Raw genomic sequence first — 19898 nt, 5'->3', positions numbered from 1 at the left:
GAACTTTATTATCAATTCATGGGGATTTGTTTGGGGTTATGAAGATGCAACAGGAAAGAGGAGGTGGTGATAGAAATGAGACTGGCCTCCCCAGGTGGCACGGTCCTTCCCACTGCAGCGCCCAGCAGTGCTGGGTCAGGTGCGGGCACCCGCTCCGCAGGGTCCACAGAAGTGTGCTCCGTTCCAAAAACAGTAATGCCTCTGACAGAATGTCAGCAAGTTCAGGCTTTGATTTGTATTCAATGGAGGGTAACCTATTCACCTTTCTCCTTTGCCTTTATCAATCCTAAAGGAAATCAACCCTGAATATTCATTGGAAGGACGGATGCTGATGCTGAAGCCCCAATACTTTGGCCACCTGATGCAAACAGCCAACTTGTTGGAAAAGACCGTGATGCTGGGAAAGACTGAAGGCAGGAGGAGAAGAGATCAACCAAGGGTGAGATGGCATCACCAATTCAATGGACATGAGTTTGAGCAAACCAAGCAAAGGGAGAGTTTAACAGATACCTGGAACATCCCAGCTAACTCACTCCTCCACACATCCAAAAGCACTGTATACTTGGTCTCTTATTTGCACTATTCTTACCCCCCCCCTTTTTTTTTCTTTTTTTGGCCACACTGTGTGGCTTGTGGGATCTTAGTTCACCAGTCAGGGATTGAACCTGGGCCCCCTGAATTGGAAGCTGGGAGCCTTAATCACTGACTGCCAGGGATGTCCCTATACTCTTTAAGCATGGTTGTATCTAAGAGTTTTTAAGATAATGTTTCTTTGATGGAATATAAGGTGTTATTTGAGACTCACCAAGAAGATGTCCCAAGAAAATGTACAGAGATTCTGCTATACTTTATTCCATATCATGTTACAAGAAAACAACAGTGACAGCTGACAAACCATTACATCTTTCATAATACAGACAAATTACAATTGGTAACAAATATGCAACATGTATTATTCCATTCTCCTTTACTATGTGTCATTTTGAAGGATAACAGTTTTCTGAATGATGCTAGCTCATTTCTTAGGTACCAACCGCCTGTTAGGAAGTACACATTTCAGTGTATCATATATATATATAAAAAAAAGATAAAACAAAAATTTAAAAAATCCACTCCCAACTAGAGACTTTAGATTTCATATGTGCCTCTAAAATATGCTGCTATAGGAAGTGACTGAGGAGACTGCTTATTTGATTTGACTTTGTTTGGTTTGGTTTTTGGTGTCTGAGAAATTTACAAGGCAGTAGCATGTATGGTTTCCTCTGCCTACAAGCTGGGAAGGGAGATGGAAGTTCTATGCAATTATGCAGCATATTCCTATGTATAAGGGGCAGGCAATAATCTACCCCTGTATGTACAGCCTAAACATCCTCTTATATAACAAAGATTACAAAACCAGTAATATTCACAGATGATTATCTTGTGTAGACTCATTACCTAAGGTATTGATCACACTGGCTATCATGTACACACTGAGGAAAGGATACCAAGAGACCGTGCTTTCTGCAAGCTTGGCGGCTCCTCAGGGGACTCTTCTCATCAGTCTTGGGAGGTAGGAATAGCTTCTCACCCTTGGGTCACTGGATGGACAGCCATTCCCACCTTATACCCCTGTTTTGTTTGTTTTTTTTTTTCTGAGTACTGCATACATTTTGTTTTTCCACGTCCTGTGTATCTTGTATTTTTAAGTCAACCAAACTCTTCCTTCAAGACAATGGAAACGAAGTCCCAGGTTTCCTTTCGGAGCACTGTGTGTGCAGTCGTGTGGATATAGCTACCATGCTAACATGTTCTAACTATTCCAGCTGTTTGAACTGAAGCTACTCCTTCATATAAAAATATCTCACAAAACATTCCAGTGCTTTCTCAACAGAATAATCAATCTGCTCATGAACACAGTCTGGAGTGATTTTCATGGCTGTCCTCAGTGAGAGGAGGGGAAAAAAAGGAAAAGGTAGTTGCAAGTGGGAGAGGAAAGAGAAGGAAACTTTGGATGTCCTGTACCAGCGGCAAGCAAGGGGAACCAGAAGTCTCCTAAGTGAGGCCCTTCTGAAACACGTCACTGTAATAAAACATATTCCTTCTACTGAGAAGTATCACATTTCATTTTGCAAGAGAAACTGTCAGTAATAGGGTCATAGATCTGTGCATAACTTAACATTTCTAACTGAAGTCTTTAAACATTAAATATCTTCAAATTTTCAAGTTAGAAAGCTTATTATGTAGCAAGACTTCATCATCAGTTGCCCTTGGTTTAAACTTCATTAAGTACAAAAGCTGTGCCTCTCCCGCAGAATGAATAATTCAAACAAATCACAGGAGAGGCTTGTTTTCTGATTGCAGGTCAAGTTTTCTTTCCATGTTTACTTTAAGAAATCCTAACGTAAATACACATTAAGTCAAAATCCCTCTGCAGACTTCCAAAGAGTTGGAATGTGTGGAAGAAGAATAGGAAGGAGTTCTAGGTGGCAAAGATTAAACATTTGGATAGCCTTGGATAACTTTTCCTCTCTTTAAAATCAAGCAGTAAATGGCTTAGCACTTAGAAGCTTACAATGATTGCTACTTTGGGGACAAGATGGACTGTGACCTTAACATCTATCCTCACATCCCATTCCAGGGAAAGTACCGTTTTAATGTTAAGAAATTCTGGGTCAGATTTCCTATGTGTACTGGGTTTGACCACAGAAAAGCTTTTCCTTCACCTGATGCGCAGGGCAAAGTCTTTGTCAAGCTGGCTGGTAATTCCTATTCTTGACCCAAGAAAGTGCTACTCTCCTAACAGGAAATGTAAAACAAGGTACACGCCGGGATTTCCATAGGAACTGGTGTCCTGAGGAGCTAGGTTTCAGGCTCTAGATGAAGCTTCCTAACTTCCCCATTAGCCTGTGTTATTTGGCATCTGCAGCAGGGGCTGCCCCACCAGGACAGATCTGTGCCAGGCAGCGATCCCTGTGGATCCAAGTCCGCATATGCAGTCCACATCTCGCGCCGTGTCACATATTCGCCTTCATCCTCCAAGGTCTCTCAGCTTCTTAAACAAGGGAAGCCGGGCCTTTCTATTCCCCACCCCTTTCCATCTTTAAAGCAAGACTCCTGCCTTGTTTCTAACACCTGCATCCGTACAGTTATTCCCGGAGACCATTTACAGTTAGGGTACCCAATGATGCCTTCCAATCAGCTTGGAATGTTTAAAATTAAAAAAAAAAATGTGGTTCAAAGGTGCTTTGGTGTAAACGGGAAAATTTCACACTCTGGATAACTTGGTAATCTGCTTTTTCAATGTTGACTAGTAAAGACAGTATTCGGGGCTCATCCAGAAGATATAATTCTTTTTGCACCCACGATTTAAACGTTCTGTTCCTCACTTTTCACCATTTAGAAAATACAAAGCATAACAAAGTGGATGGAAAAAATAAGATGTTACAAGACCCAGAAAACATGTAAAAAGTTACCTCAATTTCCAGAGGTTCAAAAGGAAGCGATTTATCCCTGTCTTTGTTCTTAATGTTTCCTATTTGTTTCTTCACTTCCAGCCTGCTCGGAGAACAGTCATGCTGTGTGGTTTGAAAATGCTAAGCAGATTCCGATATCGTATATAAATGTGCAGTTGTTTCCGAGGGGGGGAAAAAAAAAGCACATTTGCAAACGTTCTCAAAAGGGAAGAGACAAGTGGTGCTGCACCGCCAGAGACTAAGTTGTCAAGTCAGTCAGAGAACATGGGTTTGCTTCGCTACAATTTTCCTTCCTGGTGGCTGCAAAATGTGCACTGTTCTCAAAGAAAACACACATTGTTTTATGCCACTGTGTGGCTTTCAAGTACAGACATTACTGAAGAAGTGTGAACACCGAGTGTGTTGTCTTAATGTATTTAAGACACGGCTGGTGAAAGCATAAAAACCTTTACAGAGACGCCGCGGTGCAGAGGGAAATCAAACAAAATCAAACACAAAAGACTGAAAAGAATACATGCCATGTATCAGTAAGCAAAACTTAATCTTCACATAGTTCTTGGAAATCACAAGGTATCCAAATGCGTGCAAGGTTTTAAATAAATTGCGGAGAAAACAGGGTCTTGCCAGCTTCAATTTTCTTCTAAGTGAAATCCATCCCAGGGAGTGAAAGGAAACTGATCCATGAATCCCTTCGTATTATTGGCCACTTCATTAATTTTTTTTTTCTCCCCAGAACGATGACAACTTAATCCTGGAAGGAGGAAAAGAGAAAACTGTTATATGTTAAAAAACAAAACAAACAAATCTTACAGCATTCTTTTTCCAAAATCACACAAGACATCGAAAATGCTCAGGCCAAAGTGAGCCTGTCCATTTTTTCCCCACAGCTACCTTGAGCATTCTCTTTAGCCAAGACAGTTCTTATAATACGATAAACAAATGTTCTGATTGCATTTTCTTCCATTAAAATAATTCAACTCCATGAATTCAAATGGTCTAACCTCCTCTTGGATTATTTAGAGAAAAAGAAATTTAGCAAATCTCCTTCCCCAAGTCATTAGCACTAATACTGGTCTTAATTAAGTGCCTGTGGCATCATACAGATCATTAAAAAGACAGATCGTATTCATTTTTGGGGCACGAAATAGAAAAATGGATCACATTCTTTCTTTTTTCCTTTTAAATCCAGCTGCATGTAAGTCCACGGTGCCGACTATCAGACCTAGTTTCAGCAGAATGAAAATTGGCCAGCATGACCTGAATTGCTAGGCTCTTCCCACCACCCTGCATACAACTGTGGGTTTCCAGTGATGCCTGCTTAAATTTGGTAACTGCTTCCGAATGGAATGTGAATCATTCCAGAAGAAAGGAGGAATGTTCACTCTGCTTCTCTCTCTGTTTCTTTTTGGCTCTTCAGCATTTTCATTGAGTTTCTAGGATAGGAAAAGAATGTCTTGCTAGGAAGGGTGAAAAGAAATGCTGCCAAGGTCAAGGCACACAGCCGAGAGATTCTATCCATCAGCTCCATGGAGGCCCAGGACCAACTCATTATCTCAGTAGAGAAGCTGGAGGTCACCTGTCCCCTTCCACAGTGCCACATGGTCCCCTTCCTGTGCAGACAGGACCCCACGGCCCCTGTCGAGACCTCATAGTACAGTTGCCCTACCGTGTCATCCTGAATGGCACGTCCTTGACCAAGGAAGCAGAAAGCTCCCATCTGACAGTGAACAACCATTAGAATAGTATCCTTTCTGCCCTCTACTCATCCCCCTCCCCCCACCTACTATGAGGATTTTTAAAAGGTTAACTTTCCACCTTGTTTTAAAAATTGACATGAAATTCATATAACACAAAATTAACCATCTTACAAGTGTACAACCCCTGAGTTGGGAAGATCCTGTGGAGAAGGAAATGGCAACCCACTCCAGTATTCTTGCCTAGAAAATCCCATGGACAGAGGAGCCTGGCGGGCTACAGTCCATGAGGTTGCAAAGAGTCGGACACGACTCAGCGACTGAGCATGTGCGCAGAGCATGTAATTAGTGCCTTCACAACGCTGTGCAACTGGCACCTCTATTTAATTCCAAAACACTTCTGTCACCCCCAAAGGATAGCTTATATTCTTTACTTATACTTCTTGAATCCTTTACTCCCATTCTTCCCTTGCCCCAGCCTCTGGCAGCAATGAATCTACTTTCTGTCTCTACATATTTACCTATTCTGGAAATTTCATGTAAATGGAATCATATAATATGTGATGTCTGGTTTCTTTGACTTAACATAATGTTCCTAAAGTTCACCCATGTTGTAGCTTGTCCCAGTACCTCATTCCTTTTTATGGCCGAATAATGTTCCATTATATGAATATAAGACATTATGTTTATCGATTCATGAATTGATGTATATTTGGGTTACTTTCACCTTTTGGCTATTGTGAATAGTCCTGCTATGAACATGCACATACAAATATTTGTTTGACTCCCTGGGTAACAATTAGAAGTGGAATTGCTGGGCCATACAGTAATTCTGTTTAGCTTCTTGCTGCTGCTAAGTTGCTTCGGTCGTGTCCGACTCTGTGCGACTCCATATACGGCAGCCCACCAGGCTCGCCCATCCCTGGGTCTCTCCAGGCAAGAACACTGGAGTGGGTTGCCATTTCCTTCTCCAATGCAGGAAAGTGAAAAGTGAAAGTGAAAGTGAAGTCGCTCAGTCGTGTCCGACTCTTAGTGACCTCATGGACTGCAGCCCACCAGGCTCCTCCGTCCATGGGATTTTCTAGGCAATAGTACCGGAGTGGGGTGCCATTGCCTTCTCCGTTAGCTTCTTGAGGAACTGGCAAATCATTTTCCACAGTGGCTGCAACATTTTATAATCCCACCAGAAATACACAAAGGTTCTAATTTCTCCACAGCCTTGCTAACATTTGGTATTTTCTGTTTTTTTGTGTGTTTGCTTTTTCTTAATTATAGAAAAACTAGTGGATGTGAACTGGTATCTCACTGTGATTTTGATTTGCATTCCCCTTATGACTGGTGATGCTTAACACCTTTTCATGTGCTTGTTGGCCATCTGTATATTTCATTTGAAGAAATATATATTTTTTCTTTGAATGAAATATTCAAGTCCTTCACCCATTTTTAAATTGGGTTGTTTGTTGTTGAGTTATAGGAGTTTTTAAAAAATATATATTTTGGATGGTAATCTCTTGATTTGCAAATATATACTCCCATTCTGTGGGATGCCTTTTTAGTGTATTGATAGTGTCCTTTGGTGTACAAACATTTTAATTTTGATGATGTCCATCTTATCCATTTTTTTTTTCTTTTGTTGCTTGTGGTTTTTTAGTGTGTTAGTGGCTCAGTTGTGTCAAACTCTTTGTGATCACATGGACTGTAGCCTGCCAGGCTCTTCTATTCATGGAATTCTATCCAGGCAAGAATACTAGAGTGGGTTGCCATTCCCTTCTCCAGGGGATCTTCCTGACCCAGGGACTGAACCCAGGTCTCCTGCACTGTGGGCAGATTCTTTACTGTCTGAGCCACCTGAGAGGTCCATGTCATATCTAAAAATCCATTGTCAAATCTAAGGTCATGAAGACTCACCCCTATTGTTTTCTTCTAAGAGATGCCAGTTCTTCCAGGAGGCCTGTCCACCCTGGCCAAACAGGAGTCGGGGTTTGTCCTGACGTCTGCTTGCCAAGACAGAGTTCCGACAGCCACACCCAGGTGAAGCAGTCATTACTTGGCTCTCCTCCACTCCACCACTTTTATTGGCAGAATGCAGACCTGGCCCCCAAGCTGACCTTCTGAATTAGAGACTTCATGCAGTGTTCCTGATGTGTGGGGGCATTTACTGTGGGGGAGCGCCTAGGAGCGTCACTGTGTTCCTGAGTAGGCTTGGTTTTGTTGGCCATCATGTCCCTAGAGCATAGCCCAGATCCAGGGCAGGTCCTCAGCAAACAACTGCAGTTTGAACAGGAAGGAGAAAGGTAGACTTGGAGACCCTGGGAGTGGAATATGTTCTCAGATGTTACACTCCCCCTGGCATGGTGACGGGGGGCAAATGCTGTGCCTCTGCTGTTGCTTAAGGACCGAAGGGCTGGGAACAGAGCAGGCCATCTCCAGATACCCTGCGGGCTGAGAAGCCTGGGTCCAATTAACACCTGCCTATAGGCTGAACTTTTTTTTTTTTTTAAACTCCATGACATTCTATTTGAAAGAAAGAAATGACTTGATTTGCAGTATATTTGACTTCGGGCTTCCCAGGTGGCTGGAGTGGTAAAGAACCCACCTGCCAATGCAGGAGGTGTAAGAGATGCGAGTTCGATCCCTGGGTCAGGACAATCCCCTGGAGGAGGGCATGGTAACCCACTCCAGTGTTCTTGCCTGGGAAATCCCATGGATAGAGGAGCCTGGCGGACTACAATCCATGGGCCTTCTAAAGAGTTGGACATGACTGAAGCGATGTAGTACGCACGCATATTTGATTTCATGTAACCATAAATTGTCCACAGCATGGAACTGTCCTACTGGACTGATTTCAGAGACACATTGATTGTTTGTGTCCTTGCCTTTGCCCTGATTCTTTGGCCATAAATTCTAGGAGAATCCTACAGACCTAACCCAGGGCATAAGCAGAGTTGGGGAATAAAGGATAAACATACTAATTGTAATTGGATAGTAAGTGGTGAAAACAGTGATGATGAAAAGTCTATTACTTAGGTTGAGGCTCAGACATTCAATGGAAGGAGCCAATAATATGAAAAGAAGGCAGGTGCCCGTGAGAGCTAGACTCTTTCCCATCTCTATGAGAAGCTGAGCCCAAGCTGTGCCCGCTTCGCTGCCTGACACTGGTCACCGGCAGCTCGGATGGCCATTCTTCATCCTTGGGCAGCATCAGCATCCATTTCAGATTTTAAGGACTGCATATGAGGTAGAAAAAGTCCCTAAAGTCTAAATGTAGTCATGCATTTGACAGGTGGGGATAGGGACGAAGGAGAGATGGCACACTGCATTCATAGGGAAGCAAGGTACAATAGCAAAATCCTGCCCTTACATTTATGCGAGAGATTATTCAAATGCACTGCACACATAACAAAAATGAAACTGAACATCAATGATAGGCTCAACTACACGCACATCAACTCCGAGGTCTAGAAACCATAAGATTAACAGATACCATTGGTATCCTGCTTTCTGTTTTCACAACGTTCTTTCTCTAGAAACGAATGTTTTAAAGCCGAAATTGCATTTTATTGATAAAATCCTTATTCAGAAATATCTACATAGAACTTCTCGGCTATAAATATTAATTAATTGGATCGCTGGTACCCATAATGCAACTTCGCTCTGACCCATGTGCCCTATGAACTAGATATTTTTTGGATTCAATTTTCTTAAAACCAACTGTCAGCGTCATGTGATGGAAGAGATGAAAAATGAAAATGAGCAGCCCCGCTGTGCAGGTGGGTGACCTGTGGGAGAGAGTCTGCCTGGTAGGGTTTTTACACGAACCATCAGACACAGACCAATTGATTAGATCATCTCATACCCGCCACCAACTAGGCTCAAGAGACTAATTAGAGAGAGTACTGCCTGCGCAGGCACCCCATTGACACCTAATTTGCTCAGCCAAAGCCTTTGGGGAAAATGTATTATCTCTGCAGCCGCACTTCATGCATTTCTGATTTGAGGCATAAGCAAGGAGCGCTTCATCACTCTTTTGAGCAAACTGAATGTAGAAGCCCTTAAGTGCTCAATGCAAGCAAACAGACCCAAATTAAAAACGGGCCAGGCTCTTTCTAATTCCCTCTGTGCTCCCTGTTAAATCTCTATGTGTACACACACACACACACCCCCCCACACACACGTGCACACGCGCAGTTTACACGCTGGCGGGACAACACAGCCCAAGGAACCCAGCTCAGGGTGCCTGTACCAGATGGTCTTTCACTGGCCTCTTTACCCACTCGAAGGTTCTATGTTTGTTTTATTTTCTATTTTTTTTTTTTTAACCCTGCTGCACTGCCCCTCCACAAAGTATTCCTTTTTTCTACAGGAAGGCTCTGTCCCATTTTTTGCCACCCCCCCCAAGCCTCACTGGAGAGAAGTGATTATTTTTCCTCCAAATTAAAACAACTGTAGGTTTTCCTTTCATCCCCTAAATTGTGAAGGGGATATTCACCAGGATGTATGTGAAGCTGCAGGGTAATCCACTCATTTCTATTTGAGGGAATTCTTTGTAAAGATGCCTAACAGAAAGGGAAGAAATTTGATAGGAAACTGCCTTGTGGTAGCAAAGACAGTACAGAATTATAAAATAGTTAGCCTCCCTTCAAGAAAACCAGTGTGTGCTATTTGACCATCTTTATCTTTTATCTACTTCTCATCTAGAACAAAACTAATTCCATTATTCCCTTCACTTCAAATGTAGTACCCAAAAGACCAGCATGTAAGGAGGAATTTAAAGATAGGTATATAATTAATCACATGCTTACAAAAAGGAAATAAAAATGAAAAGTTCAGGCAATATGGGAAAAACAGAGTATCTTTGTCCCAAATCTAGTGGCTAGAGGGAATGAATTTCCATAATGCTGGAATAAAATTAAAAAGGAAAAAAAAAAGAAACAGAACCTGCTATGGTGTGTTCTGCTGCTGCTGCTGCTAAGTAGCGTCAGTCGTGACCGACTCTGTGCGACCCCATAGACGGCAGCCCACCAGGCTCCCCGTCCCTGGGATTCTCCAGGCAAGAACACTGGAGTGGGTTGCCATTTCCTTCTCCAATACATGAAAGTGAAAAATGAAAGTGAAGTCGCTCAGTCGTGTCCGACTCTTCGTGACCCCATGGACTGCGTGGACTTAATGATTTTATGCCTTTCCACTCATATATTGGATGAATTATTTTACCCATGTGTTCTGGTAAATTACAATTCTGTTTTGTGTGAAGTCACTTCAGTAGTATCCAACTCTTTGTGACCTCATGGACTGTAGCCCACCAGGCTCCTCTGTCCATGGGATTCTCCAGGCAAGAATACTGGAGTGGGTTGCCATTTCTTCCTCCAGGGGATCTTTCTGACCCAGGGATCGAACCCGTGTCTCCTGCCCTGAAGGTGAATTCTTTACCTGTTGAGCCACCAGGGAAGCCTCCTTGTAATTTTCACATTTATCTTATTCTTAAGAATTTGATGAACATTTGGGGGGATCAGTTTCGCTGTCTACTTTTGAAACCAGCATTCACAGTTGGCCTAAAGTGGGCCTTCCAGTAGTCAGAGGACTCCAGAGGTCATTGGAGTGATTATCTTTCTGAAGGCATATGGAGAGTGGTTGTAGGGGAGATGTTTGAAAATAGTTAAAAAATCAGGGCCTCAACAAACACACAAGCACCTACAGAATTTCTTCTGACTTAATGAAAGAAGAAAAAAAAAAAGACCAGAAAGCTTTTCTTCCCCAAGTACCATATTAATAAGCTTCACATGAAAAATATCCAGGGAAAAAAGAAAAACAAACCAAAAACCCACCAGGCTGTGCCATTTTGAATTTGATTTTGCTTAAAATACTAAACTGAAACAATCAAATTAATCTTTTGTAGCTAATTAATCCTCCAGCAGAGCTTGCTACTGTAGAAAATTCAGTTCAGTTTAGTTGCTCAGTCGTGTCCGACTCTTTTCGACCCCATGAATCGCAGCACACCAGGCCTCCCTGTCCATCACCAACTCCCGGAGTTCACTGAGACTCACGTCCATCGAGTCAGTGATGCCATCCAGCCATCTCATCCTCTGTCGTCCCCTTCTCCTCCTGCCCCCAATCCCTCCCAGCATCAGAGTCTTTTCCAATGAGTCAACTCTTCGCTGTAGAAAATTAAGTCCACACAAATAAGGTTGCTAAATCCCAAGCACGGAGGCAACTATGAACCTCTCTGAAGTAGAAATATCATGTATATATACAAATATACACATATATGACACATGGACTCAGCTGTATTTATACAACATATACACTCAAATTTTACCCTGTAGATTTTATAGGAATGTTGGACTCAAAATGATATATTTTAAACTTCACACAGAATTCCAAAGATCTAGGGACGGTTTAATTTGTTCATTTTTTTTTTTTTGGTGAGTTTAATTATGCTGTGACTTGGCTAGAAATATAGGTTTTCTTTGAGAACATCTGAAATCAGTGATTTCCAGGGACTCTGACATTGCACTGAAGCTGCTTGGGGCGGGTCGGGGGGGAGAAATGCTATGAGACAGAAGGGAGCAGAAAATGAGTCAGACCTGCTTCTGTAACTTGTTTCTGATTTGTGATAATCCCTGCAGTACTCCCCAGAAGAGAACGCATCTTTGAGACTAACAAGAGAATATTAATTAAAACGAATGTAGAGATAGCTGGGCTTTGTTTTAAGCTTAACAGAAGGTCCATCACTCAAAATAGCCCAAATCCTTTAAGTTGAAGGCTGTTTGGTAACACCCATATGGATGCACAATGCACTAATTGCAGCGACTTTGCACATTTTAAGCTTCTTGCCAAAGTGGTGATTTTAATTAAAAATTTTTAGGCAAAGCTTTAAGTCTAACATTTCAAAACAAAGCATTTCTTGTACAGGGAGACTGACTTTACATATCATTTTAATAATCATCATTATCAACAAACATTTATTGAAATCCTCATTAAAGACCAGGCATTATATGATATGTAATTAGCCGAGTTTGAAAAGAATCTCTAGTTTAATGGTGTGACTGCTTATTAAATCAGATTTATGTAAATGTGAAACACTACTCGTATTTTTGACACATGTGGATTAAAGGACAGCAATCCTGGGAGTACGTCCTATCTCAGTAAAGGCAAAAAGTGTGCAGGGGAAGTGCTGGGGTCTTCGAGAGTCACCAAGGCATATTTTAATCTTTTAAAGATTCATATATATAGTCAATCATATATAATCATAAATATATAAAAATCATATATATAATCATATACACACATATGCATATATACATGTAATCTAAGGTGGAAAGACCTCATAGAAATACTTTTAATGACAAAGTTAAGAATAAGAAAGCCTTCACCAAAGTGGCTTATTCTTTTTTTTAAGATTTTTTTTGGTGTGAATGATTTTTTTTTAAAGTCTTTATCTTTAATTCTGCTTAGAATATTGCAATTTGTTTAATTTTGTTACAATATTAATTTTATAATGATTCATTACAAATATTATAATTGTAAAATTTAACTTTGTTACAATATTGCTTCTGTCTTATGTTTTGGTTTTTGGGACACAAGGCATGTGGGATATTAGTTCCCTGACCGGGGATCGAACCTGCACCCCCTGCATTGGAAGGGGAGGTCTCAAACACTGGACCACCAGACAAGTCCCACTGCGGCTTATTCTTTTCAAGGATTTCATATGTGAAGCTTTATTTGTTCGGCATACCTTTATAATTGACTGGTTCCAAGTGGGTATAAGTTAATTAAACAGAATTCTGACCCCTTCGCCTTCCTTATATATTACAGTCCTACCAAACTATATTTAAATAAACCAAAGTCATGTAACCCAGCAGTGTGTGCATTTTTTACAACTTAAAACACACACACACAAATCTCATAAAACCACTTCTAAGTATTTAGCAGTCAGAGAAACACGAGAGTTCATGTCTGACTTTAATTAAAAGATCTGAAAGGAGATGTGACTTCATTTTGGGTGGATTTTTTTTTTTCTTTCAAATTAAAAGCTGTCTAGTTATTACTGTCCAAAGTGTTGAAGCACAAGAAAATTTCATGCTAAGGGTTTTTTTTTTTTGAATTCAATATATATGATCACCTACAATTTGAATCTGTCTCATGAATCATCTTATTCAGCAGAAATCTGCAAAGCTAAAACGTATTTCTAGATCACATTTGATTGGTAAATAGAGAACAGTGTCAGCATAAACCAGAAGTCGTGTTGGTTCATGCGAGCGAGTTCCTGCTGGTCTTACAGTTTTGAGCCACTAAGTCACAGCAGCCGTTGTGCAAGAGATATAAACACATTTGCGTGCAAGCTGAAAGGGTCTACAGTACTGTACACGCTGTCTGCTTTCATCTCGGCTTGCTTTGGCCACCCCTGGTATTGTTTATTGTATAGTTCTCCTGGGTCTCTGCACATTTTGCCCTTTCGATCCAAATTTGGCAGCCTCAATCCTTCTACCAAACTTCCTTCACCTGTAAACTATGCTAGTATTTTGAGTAGTTTTTTCATAGCTCTTGTGAGTGCTATGTGCTATAGACTGAATCTCTGTATCCCCCCTCAAATTCATAGGTTGAAACCTAAGCCCCAGTGTGATGGTATTTCACGTGGAGTCCATGTGAATGGGATTAGTGCCCTTATATAGAGATTCCGGGCTTTCTTGGTGGCTCAGAGGTAAAGAATTTGCCTGCCAAAGCAGGAGACGCAAGAGATATGGGTTTGATCCCCAGCTCAGAAGATCTCCTGGAGGAGGAAATGGCAACCCGCTCCAGGAAACATGATGGGCCACAGTCCATGGGGTCGCAAAGAGTTGTACATGACTTACCGACTTAGCGACTAAACAACTAAGAGATCCCAGAGAGCTCTCTCGTCCCTTCTGTCAAGCTGAGGACTCAGCAAGGAGAGGGAGGAGGGTCCTCCCTAGACACTAGATCTGCTGGTGCCTAGACTTTGGACTTCCAAGCCTCAAAGACTGTGAGAAAGAAATTTCTATTGTTTAGAAATCACCGTGTCTATGGCATTCTGTTATAGCAGCTCAAACATACTAAAACACTATGTTGAATACTTTGAGTGTTTTGCACCTTACTCTCTTTCTTCCTGTAAACTGCACAAATTTTACTGTGGCAGTTTGCTAAACATAGTTAGGAACACATATGTCATATCATAAGAGAAACGTCTATTCTTGTGGGGCACAATCTGATACTGTCACAAAGTAACACGTTGTGGACATGACCACAACACATCATTTCCACCAGGAAATGTCTGCTGACAGTGAGGACAGTCCAACAAGGTCATGTGAAGGATTCGGACACTGGACACCCAGCTGAGCTCCCCACCAACTCTTTCCCGTGTTCACCATATGAACAGTGCTGCTGCTGCTGCTCAGTCGCTTCAGTCGTGTCCGACTCTGTGTGACCCCATAGACAGCAGCCCACCAGGCTCCCCCGTCCCTGGGATTCTCCAGGCAAGAACACTGGAGTGGGTTGCCATTTCCTTCTCCAATGCATGAAAGTGAAAAGTGAAAGTGAAATCGCTCAGTCGTGTCTGACCCTCAGCGACCCCATCGACTTCAGCCTACCAGGCTCCTCTGTCCATGGGATTTTCCAGGCAAGAGTACCGGAGTTGGGTGCCATTGCCTTCTCCGATGAACAGTGGTACTGAACGACAAACCACCGAGGGCTGATTGATGGAAGTTCAGACTCTCCACAAGCAAAGTCATCTGATACATGTGTGTGCATCTGCCCACTCAGTCGTGTCCAACTCTTTGTGACCCCATGGACTATAGCCCACCAGGCTCCTGTCCATGGGATTTTTCAAGCGAGAATACTGGAGTGGGTTGCTATTTCCTCCTCCGGGGGATCTTCCCAACCCAGGGATCAAAAGTATCTCCTGTGTCTCCTGCACTGACAGGTGGATTCTTTACCACTGAACCACCTGGGAAGTATCATCTGATATGTATGTCCCCCAAAATCATAATATGATATTTTAAAGGATTTTGAGACTGGTTATCCCATCATAACAAGCTGCTGTATTTCTCTCCTACCTAAGACAAGTTCTGAGAATATGTAATAGATTTGGGACACGTATATCATTATGAGAAATAAATAGCAACTTTTTGTGCACATGTAGCATTTCTGTGTATCTTCTCACTTAAAGAATGTGCCTGAAAAATAGTACCATAACCCTAAGAGGAGAACAGATTTTATAAACTGGGCTTTCAAAAAAGTTCTAGTCACTGGTTCCAGTGTCTCCTGACGTACCAGCCGCAGGAGGTATATTCCTAGTCTAAGGACCCAGAGCGTTCACTATAGGAAGCACAGCCTCTACAGGAACTGGGATGGCCAATGTCCCACTCTGTCAGGACTGAAGGAGTTTCCAGGATTCGGGACTTCCAATTTCAAATCTGGGGTAAACCAGAGGGAGTTGGTCACCCTGATAGGAACAACAGGATTGATATGTTGTTATTTCCAAGTTGATTATAAAAACAGAGCCAGCCAGCTTTGCACTTTACTGCATGAACTCAAATATGCTGATGTTCCAATCCCAAATTGTGAGCCACAAGAGTAAGACAAAGGTTCCACATAAAGAATGGCAAAGGATCTGTTGAAAAGAAGGTGGGAACTGAACCTACAGCCTTCTCTCCTCTCAGCCCCTCAAAGGATTTGTCATTTATCTCTCTGAATCTGTATTTCAGGCTTTCCTCTGTAAGTGTTTTATTGACACCACAGCAGATCACATTGTGTTCTAATGAGGTTGCTGAATTCAAGACCATCAACTTGCTCCTCACCGCAGTTCTCAGCTGCACTTCCAATAAATCCATCTGTTTAAATTCACATATGCCCATGTGGTGCTGCATGGAGGAGATGGCTAAGGCCACCACTCTCAAGTGACACGAAGTGCAAACATCCCCTGAATCTTTGTGGCAAATGACACCACACTCACTGACCAGGGGCTGAGCCTGCCTACTTCAATTCAGGAGACACTGAGCATCTATTTGTAAAGCAGTCTAGTGTTTAGTGGGGGAAGAGACTGTGACAAAGATTATTAAAGTGAGGTCCCAGGGCTGTTCTGAAGCTGGCATGAACTGGTTTGTGAGACAGCCTGATGTTGACATTTTCAGGAATTTTGCAAGCTGTTTTTAAACACAGCCACCCTTGAAACTGGCAATGGAAGGAGGTGTATTTACATCATGGGATACGGACTACTGACCAATCAGGGCTTTTCTGCTCTTTCTGGGGAGAGGGCTGTTAAACATTACCAGCACCTCCCTGCTGCCCTCGACCATTGCCAGGACAACAACAACCTCTCAGTCAGTGGAAAGTAACAGTGCTATCCCAGAGGGACAGAGGCAGTGAAGAAGAAGTGGGCTTTGAGAGATGAATAAAAGTTTAGGGCCTCCCTGGTGGCTCAGTGGTAAAAAATCCGCCTGCCAATGCAGGAGACAGGGGTTTGACCCCTGATCCGGAAAGATTTCACGTGCCACGATGCAACTAAGCCCGTGCACACAGCCACTGAGCTGGGCTCTAGAGCCCGCGGAACTACAGCCCCTGAAGCCCACATGTCCTAGAGCCAGTGGTCTGCAACAAGAAAATCTAGAAAGATTGTTCTGACGAGCCTACATGCAGGGCGGCAAAGCAGATACAGACATAAAGAACAGACTTTGGACTCAATGGAAAAGGAGAGGATGGGATGATTTGAGAGAACAGCATTGAAACATACACATTACTATGTGTAAAGCAGCCAGTGGGAGTTTGATGTATGACGCAGGGCACCCGAAGCGGGTGCTCTGTGACAGCCTGAAGGGATGGGCTGGGGAGGGAGGCGGGAGAGGAGTTCAGGATGGAGGGGACACATGCTGATATACGGCAAAACCATCATAATATCGTAAAGTAATTATCCTCTAATTAGAATAAATAAATATATAAAGGAGAGTAGCCCCTGCTTACCAGAGAAAAGCCCGCACAGCAATGGAGATCCGGCACAGCCAAAAGTAAATACATAAAATTAGTTTTAAAAAATTGCAAAAAAGTTTAACTTGTAGAAAGGAGGAAGGAAGGCAGTCTCGAATAGCCTAGCGTGCTTTGGGATACAACGAGCGGCCTATGGGGCAGGCATGTATTTGGATGTCAGGAAATAGATGCGGGGAAGTGGGCAGGGTAGGTAAGGGTGGGATGGAGGGTCTCACATGTCCTGCTGAGCATTGTGGGCTTTATTTTTTATGTAGGGAGGAGGTCTTGGAGGCTTTTTACCAGGGGAGTTGCCACGCCCGTCTGCAACCCAAGGGCAGCTGTGTGCTACCCACACGTGAGGTCTCAGCTGCCTCTGTGAAACTGATGGGTAAACAGTTGTCTTTTTCAGGACGACATCAAATCAGATAATGTAGTAGGCTCATAAAGCGCTGGTATTTGTAGTACCTGGTGTGGAAAGGCCTTTTTCTGCCCACAAGAAACATCCAGAGAGGCCTGGACTCTGGGTGACACAGAAACGAAGTTTCTTCACAATAATTGCATTTTTGAAACGTAGCCCGTGGGGATAATTTGGACATTTTCAGGCACCAGAAAGATGCTGTAGGTCCTTGATAAATTGTCTATTCACTTGAGTCTCTGTACTTGTCTATACATTCAAAAAAGAGGGGAAATATGCACTAACTCTTAGTTTTACTACTGTGCTGTCCTTTATAAGTCAAACATGATTTACTGTTTTTGATTAGCACACAAGCTCAGACAGACTTCCAAACTGTGGTGTTTAGAATTCTGAAGCACTGTCAAATCTTTTAAAGAGCAACTGCAATAAATTAGAAAACTTCATCACGGCACGCTTGTCTCGATTCACTGCGGTTACACGTTGTGGACTTGGGAATTTCAGCTCATTGAAAATGTGAAGCCTGTAATGTCTGATGAATAAGACATTCACATCCACACAATTGGCTTCCTCCTGGTGTAAAACAATTAAAGTGACAACAACTCAGTGGTTTGGTGGCAGGCCTGGGGTCAATCTCTCACTTCCATTGGCAACAGAGTTGGAGAATGCAGTGACAAGAGCCAGCACACACCAGGCTCATGGGATTAAGGGACGCTTCATGCCTTTTTAATGTCCACTTGTGGCTGATGGAAACAAAACACCCACGAAGTTAGGTGAATTGAGCTCTTATTGTGAGAGACAATGCAACAGCCCGTTGCCTTTACCCCAAACCGGAATCCCACCCACAATGCGGTGAGTCGGGAACTGACATCTTCTCTTCTCCACCTGTGAGCGGGAGCACAACCCAGAAAGATCTGATTTCCTTTTCACGCAGATGCTAAAGAACAAAGTCATCCCTTGTCTGCATTATGCTGTTTGTTTTCCAGTCTGTTGGCATTAAAATTGCACTCCAAGCACCTATCACGTCTCATGATGCTCTAAGTCCTTTTCAAAAGATCTGACTTTGAACACTGGGGTCATTTGAAAGGAAAAGGAAAAAAAAAAAAAAAAAACAGATCTAGTGTCTTAGTTGCTTATTGTCATGCGGGAAAAAATCACCACAGTTTTATCTGAAACATAATAATTAACTGTTAGGCTTCCCAAGTGGCTCAGTGGTAAAGAATCTGACTGTCAATGCAGGAGATGCGGGTTTGATCCCTGGATATGGAAGATCCCCTGGAGGAGGGCATGGCTACCCACTCCAGTATTCTTGCCTGGAGAATCCCACGGACCCCAAGGAGCCTGGTGGGCTACAGTTCAGGGGGTCGCAAGAGTCGGACATGACTTCGCAGCTAAGCAACAGTCCAATTACCTATAATGAATACTGCATGAAGCACACAAATGTAAAAACAAGACCACCTCATCTGTCCCAATAAGCCCTTTTGGTTTTGCTCCTTTTGTTTCATTTGCTCTTAGATGCAGTGGCTTGGCGTGAGCTGTCACCCACAGTGAGCCAGGGCCTGCCATGCTAAAATGGAAAAACTGCTTTATTTTTTAATTAGTAACTTTCTGAGTTTTAGTGCTAGAGTTTCTATGGTTCTCATGATCAATTATTAAGCATGTTGATCCAAGCAGGATAATAAAACTACTCATGCCTGGATTAACATGGTAAAATTAAATCTCATCTTGTTTAGTACTCTCTTGTTAAGGAAAAATTCTAACAGGTTGATTTTTAGAGACTGACGTATGCCTTGTAAAATGTAAAGAAGAACACGGCAAGTCGTTCATTCACTGAGGTGTAGTGTGTGAAGACTGGCAACACACTAGAGATGGGTGGTTAAGATAAGATGTATCTGAAGTAGGTAGGTAGAAGGAAATTACTAAGATTAATGGTGTGAAATCAAGCAAAGAAATATTTAGAGAGACTAGAAAATAATTAATGGCAAGAGGAGCTTTGTGTTAGAATAAGCTCCAAAATAAAACTATGAAAAGATCTTACCAAACCTAGGGAAAAACAGGCAATAATGGTCACTGTTTGGAGAGCTGTCTTGCTAATACTCACACAGATACATCACAGTAATTCCTCTTGACCAGGAATTCTTTGCACTTGAAATCTGAACATTTGTAGGTTTAATTCTATGTATTAAGCAATTACCTCCAAACTGAATCAATCAATATCAAAGTTATAAAATCAATTTCCAGTCTCTCTTTCAACCCTTATTCTGTCTTATGTGTCATATATAGAGCTGTATGTACTCTAAACATTACGATCATGTATTTTCCCAACATTTTACTAAACTTTTCAAGAAAAACAAAAGAATTATA

General features: G+C 42.2%; 1 protein-coding gene across 8 annotated transcripts in view; it reads right to left on the bottom strand.

The window, feature by feature from the left end:
• Positions 1–828: 828 nt before the first annotated feature.
• The window catches only part of CDK14 (cyclin dependent kinase 14), a 659101-nt gene continuing 640031 nt past the window's right edge, over positions 829–19898 (bottom strand). For 6 of the 8 annotated variants that reach the window (XM_061413377.1, XM_061413373.1, XM_061413380.1 and 3 more), the window contains one exon: positions 829–4206. In XM_061413377.1, the coding sequence (XP_061269361.1) occupies positions 4085–4206 (122 nt within the window). In that variant the 3' untranslated portion in view covers positions 829–4084. Of the gene's footprint in view, positions 4229–19898 lie in introns of all 8 variants that reach the window. The other 2 variants (XM_061413375.1, XM_061413376.1) reach the window with 2 other exon arrangements.

Source organism: Bos javanicus, chromosome 4, assembly GCF_032452875.1.
Source record: "Bos javanicus breed banteng chromosome 4, ARS-OSU_banteng_1.0, whole genome shotgun sequence".
In the NCBI taxonomy this organism is placed as follows: domain Eukaryota; kingdom Metazoa; phylum Chordata; class Mammalia; order Artiodactyla; family Bovidae; genus Bos; species Bos javanicus.
This window is presented reverse-complemented; position numbering and strand designations above follow the sequence as displayed.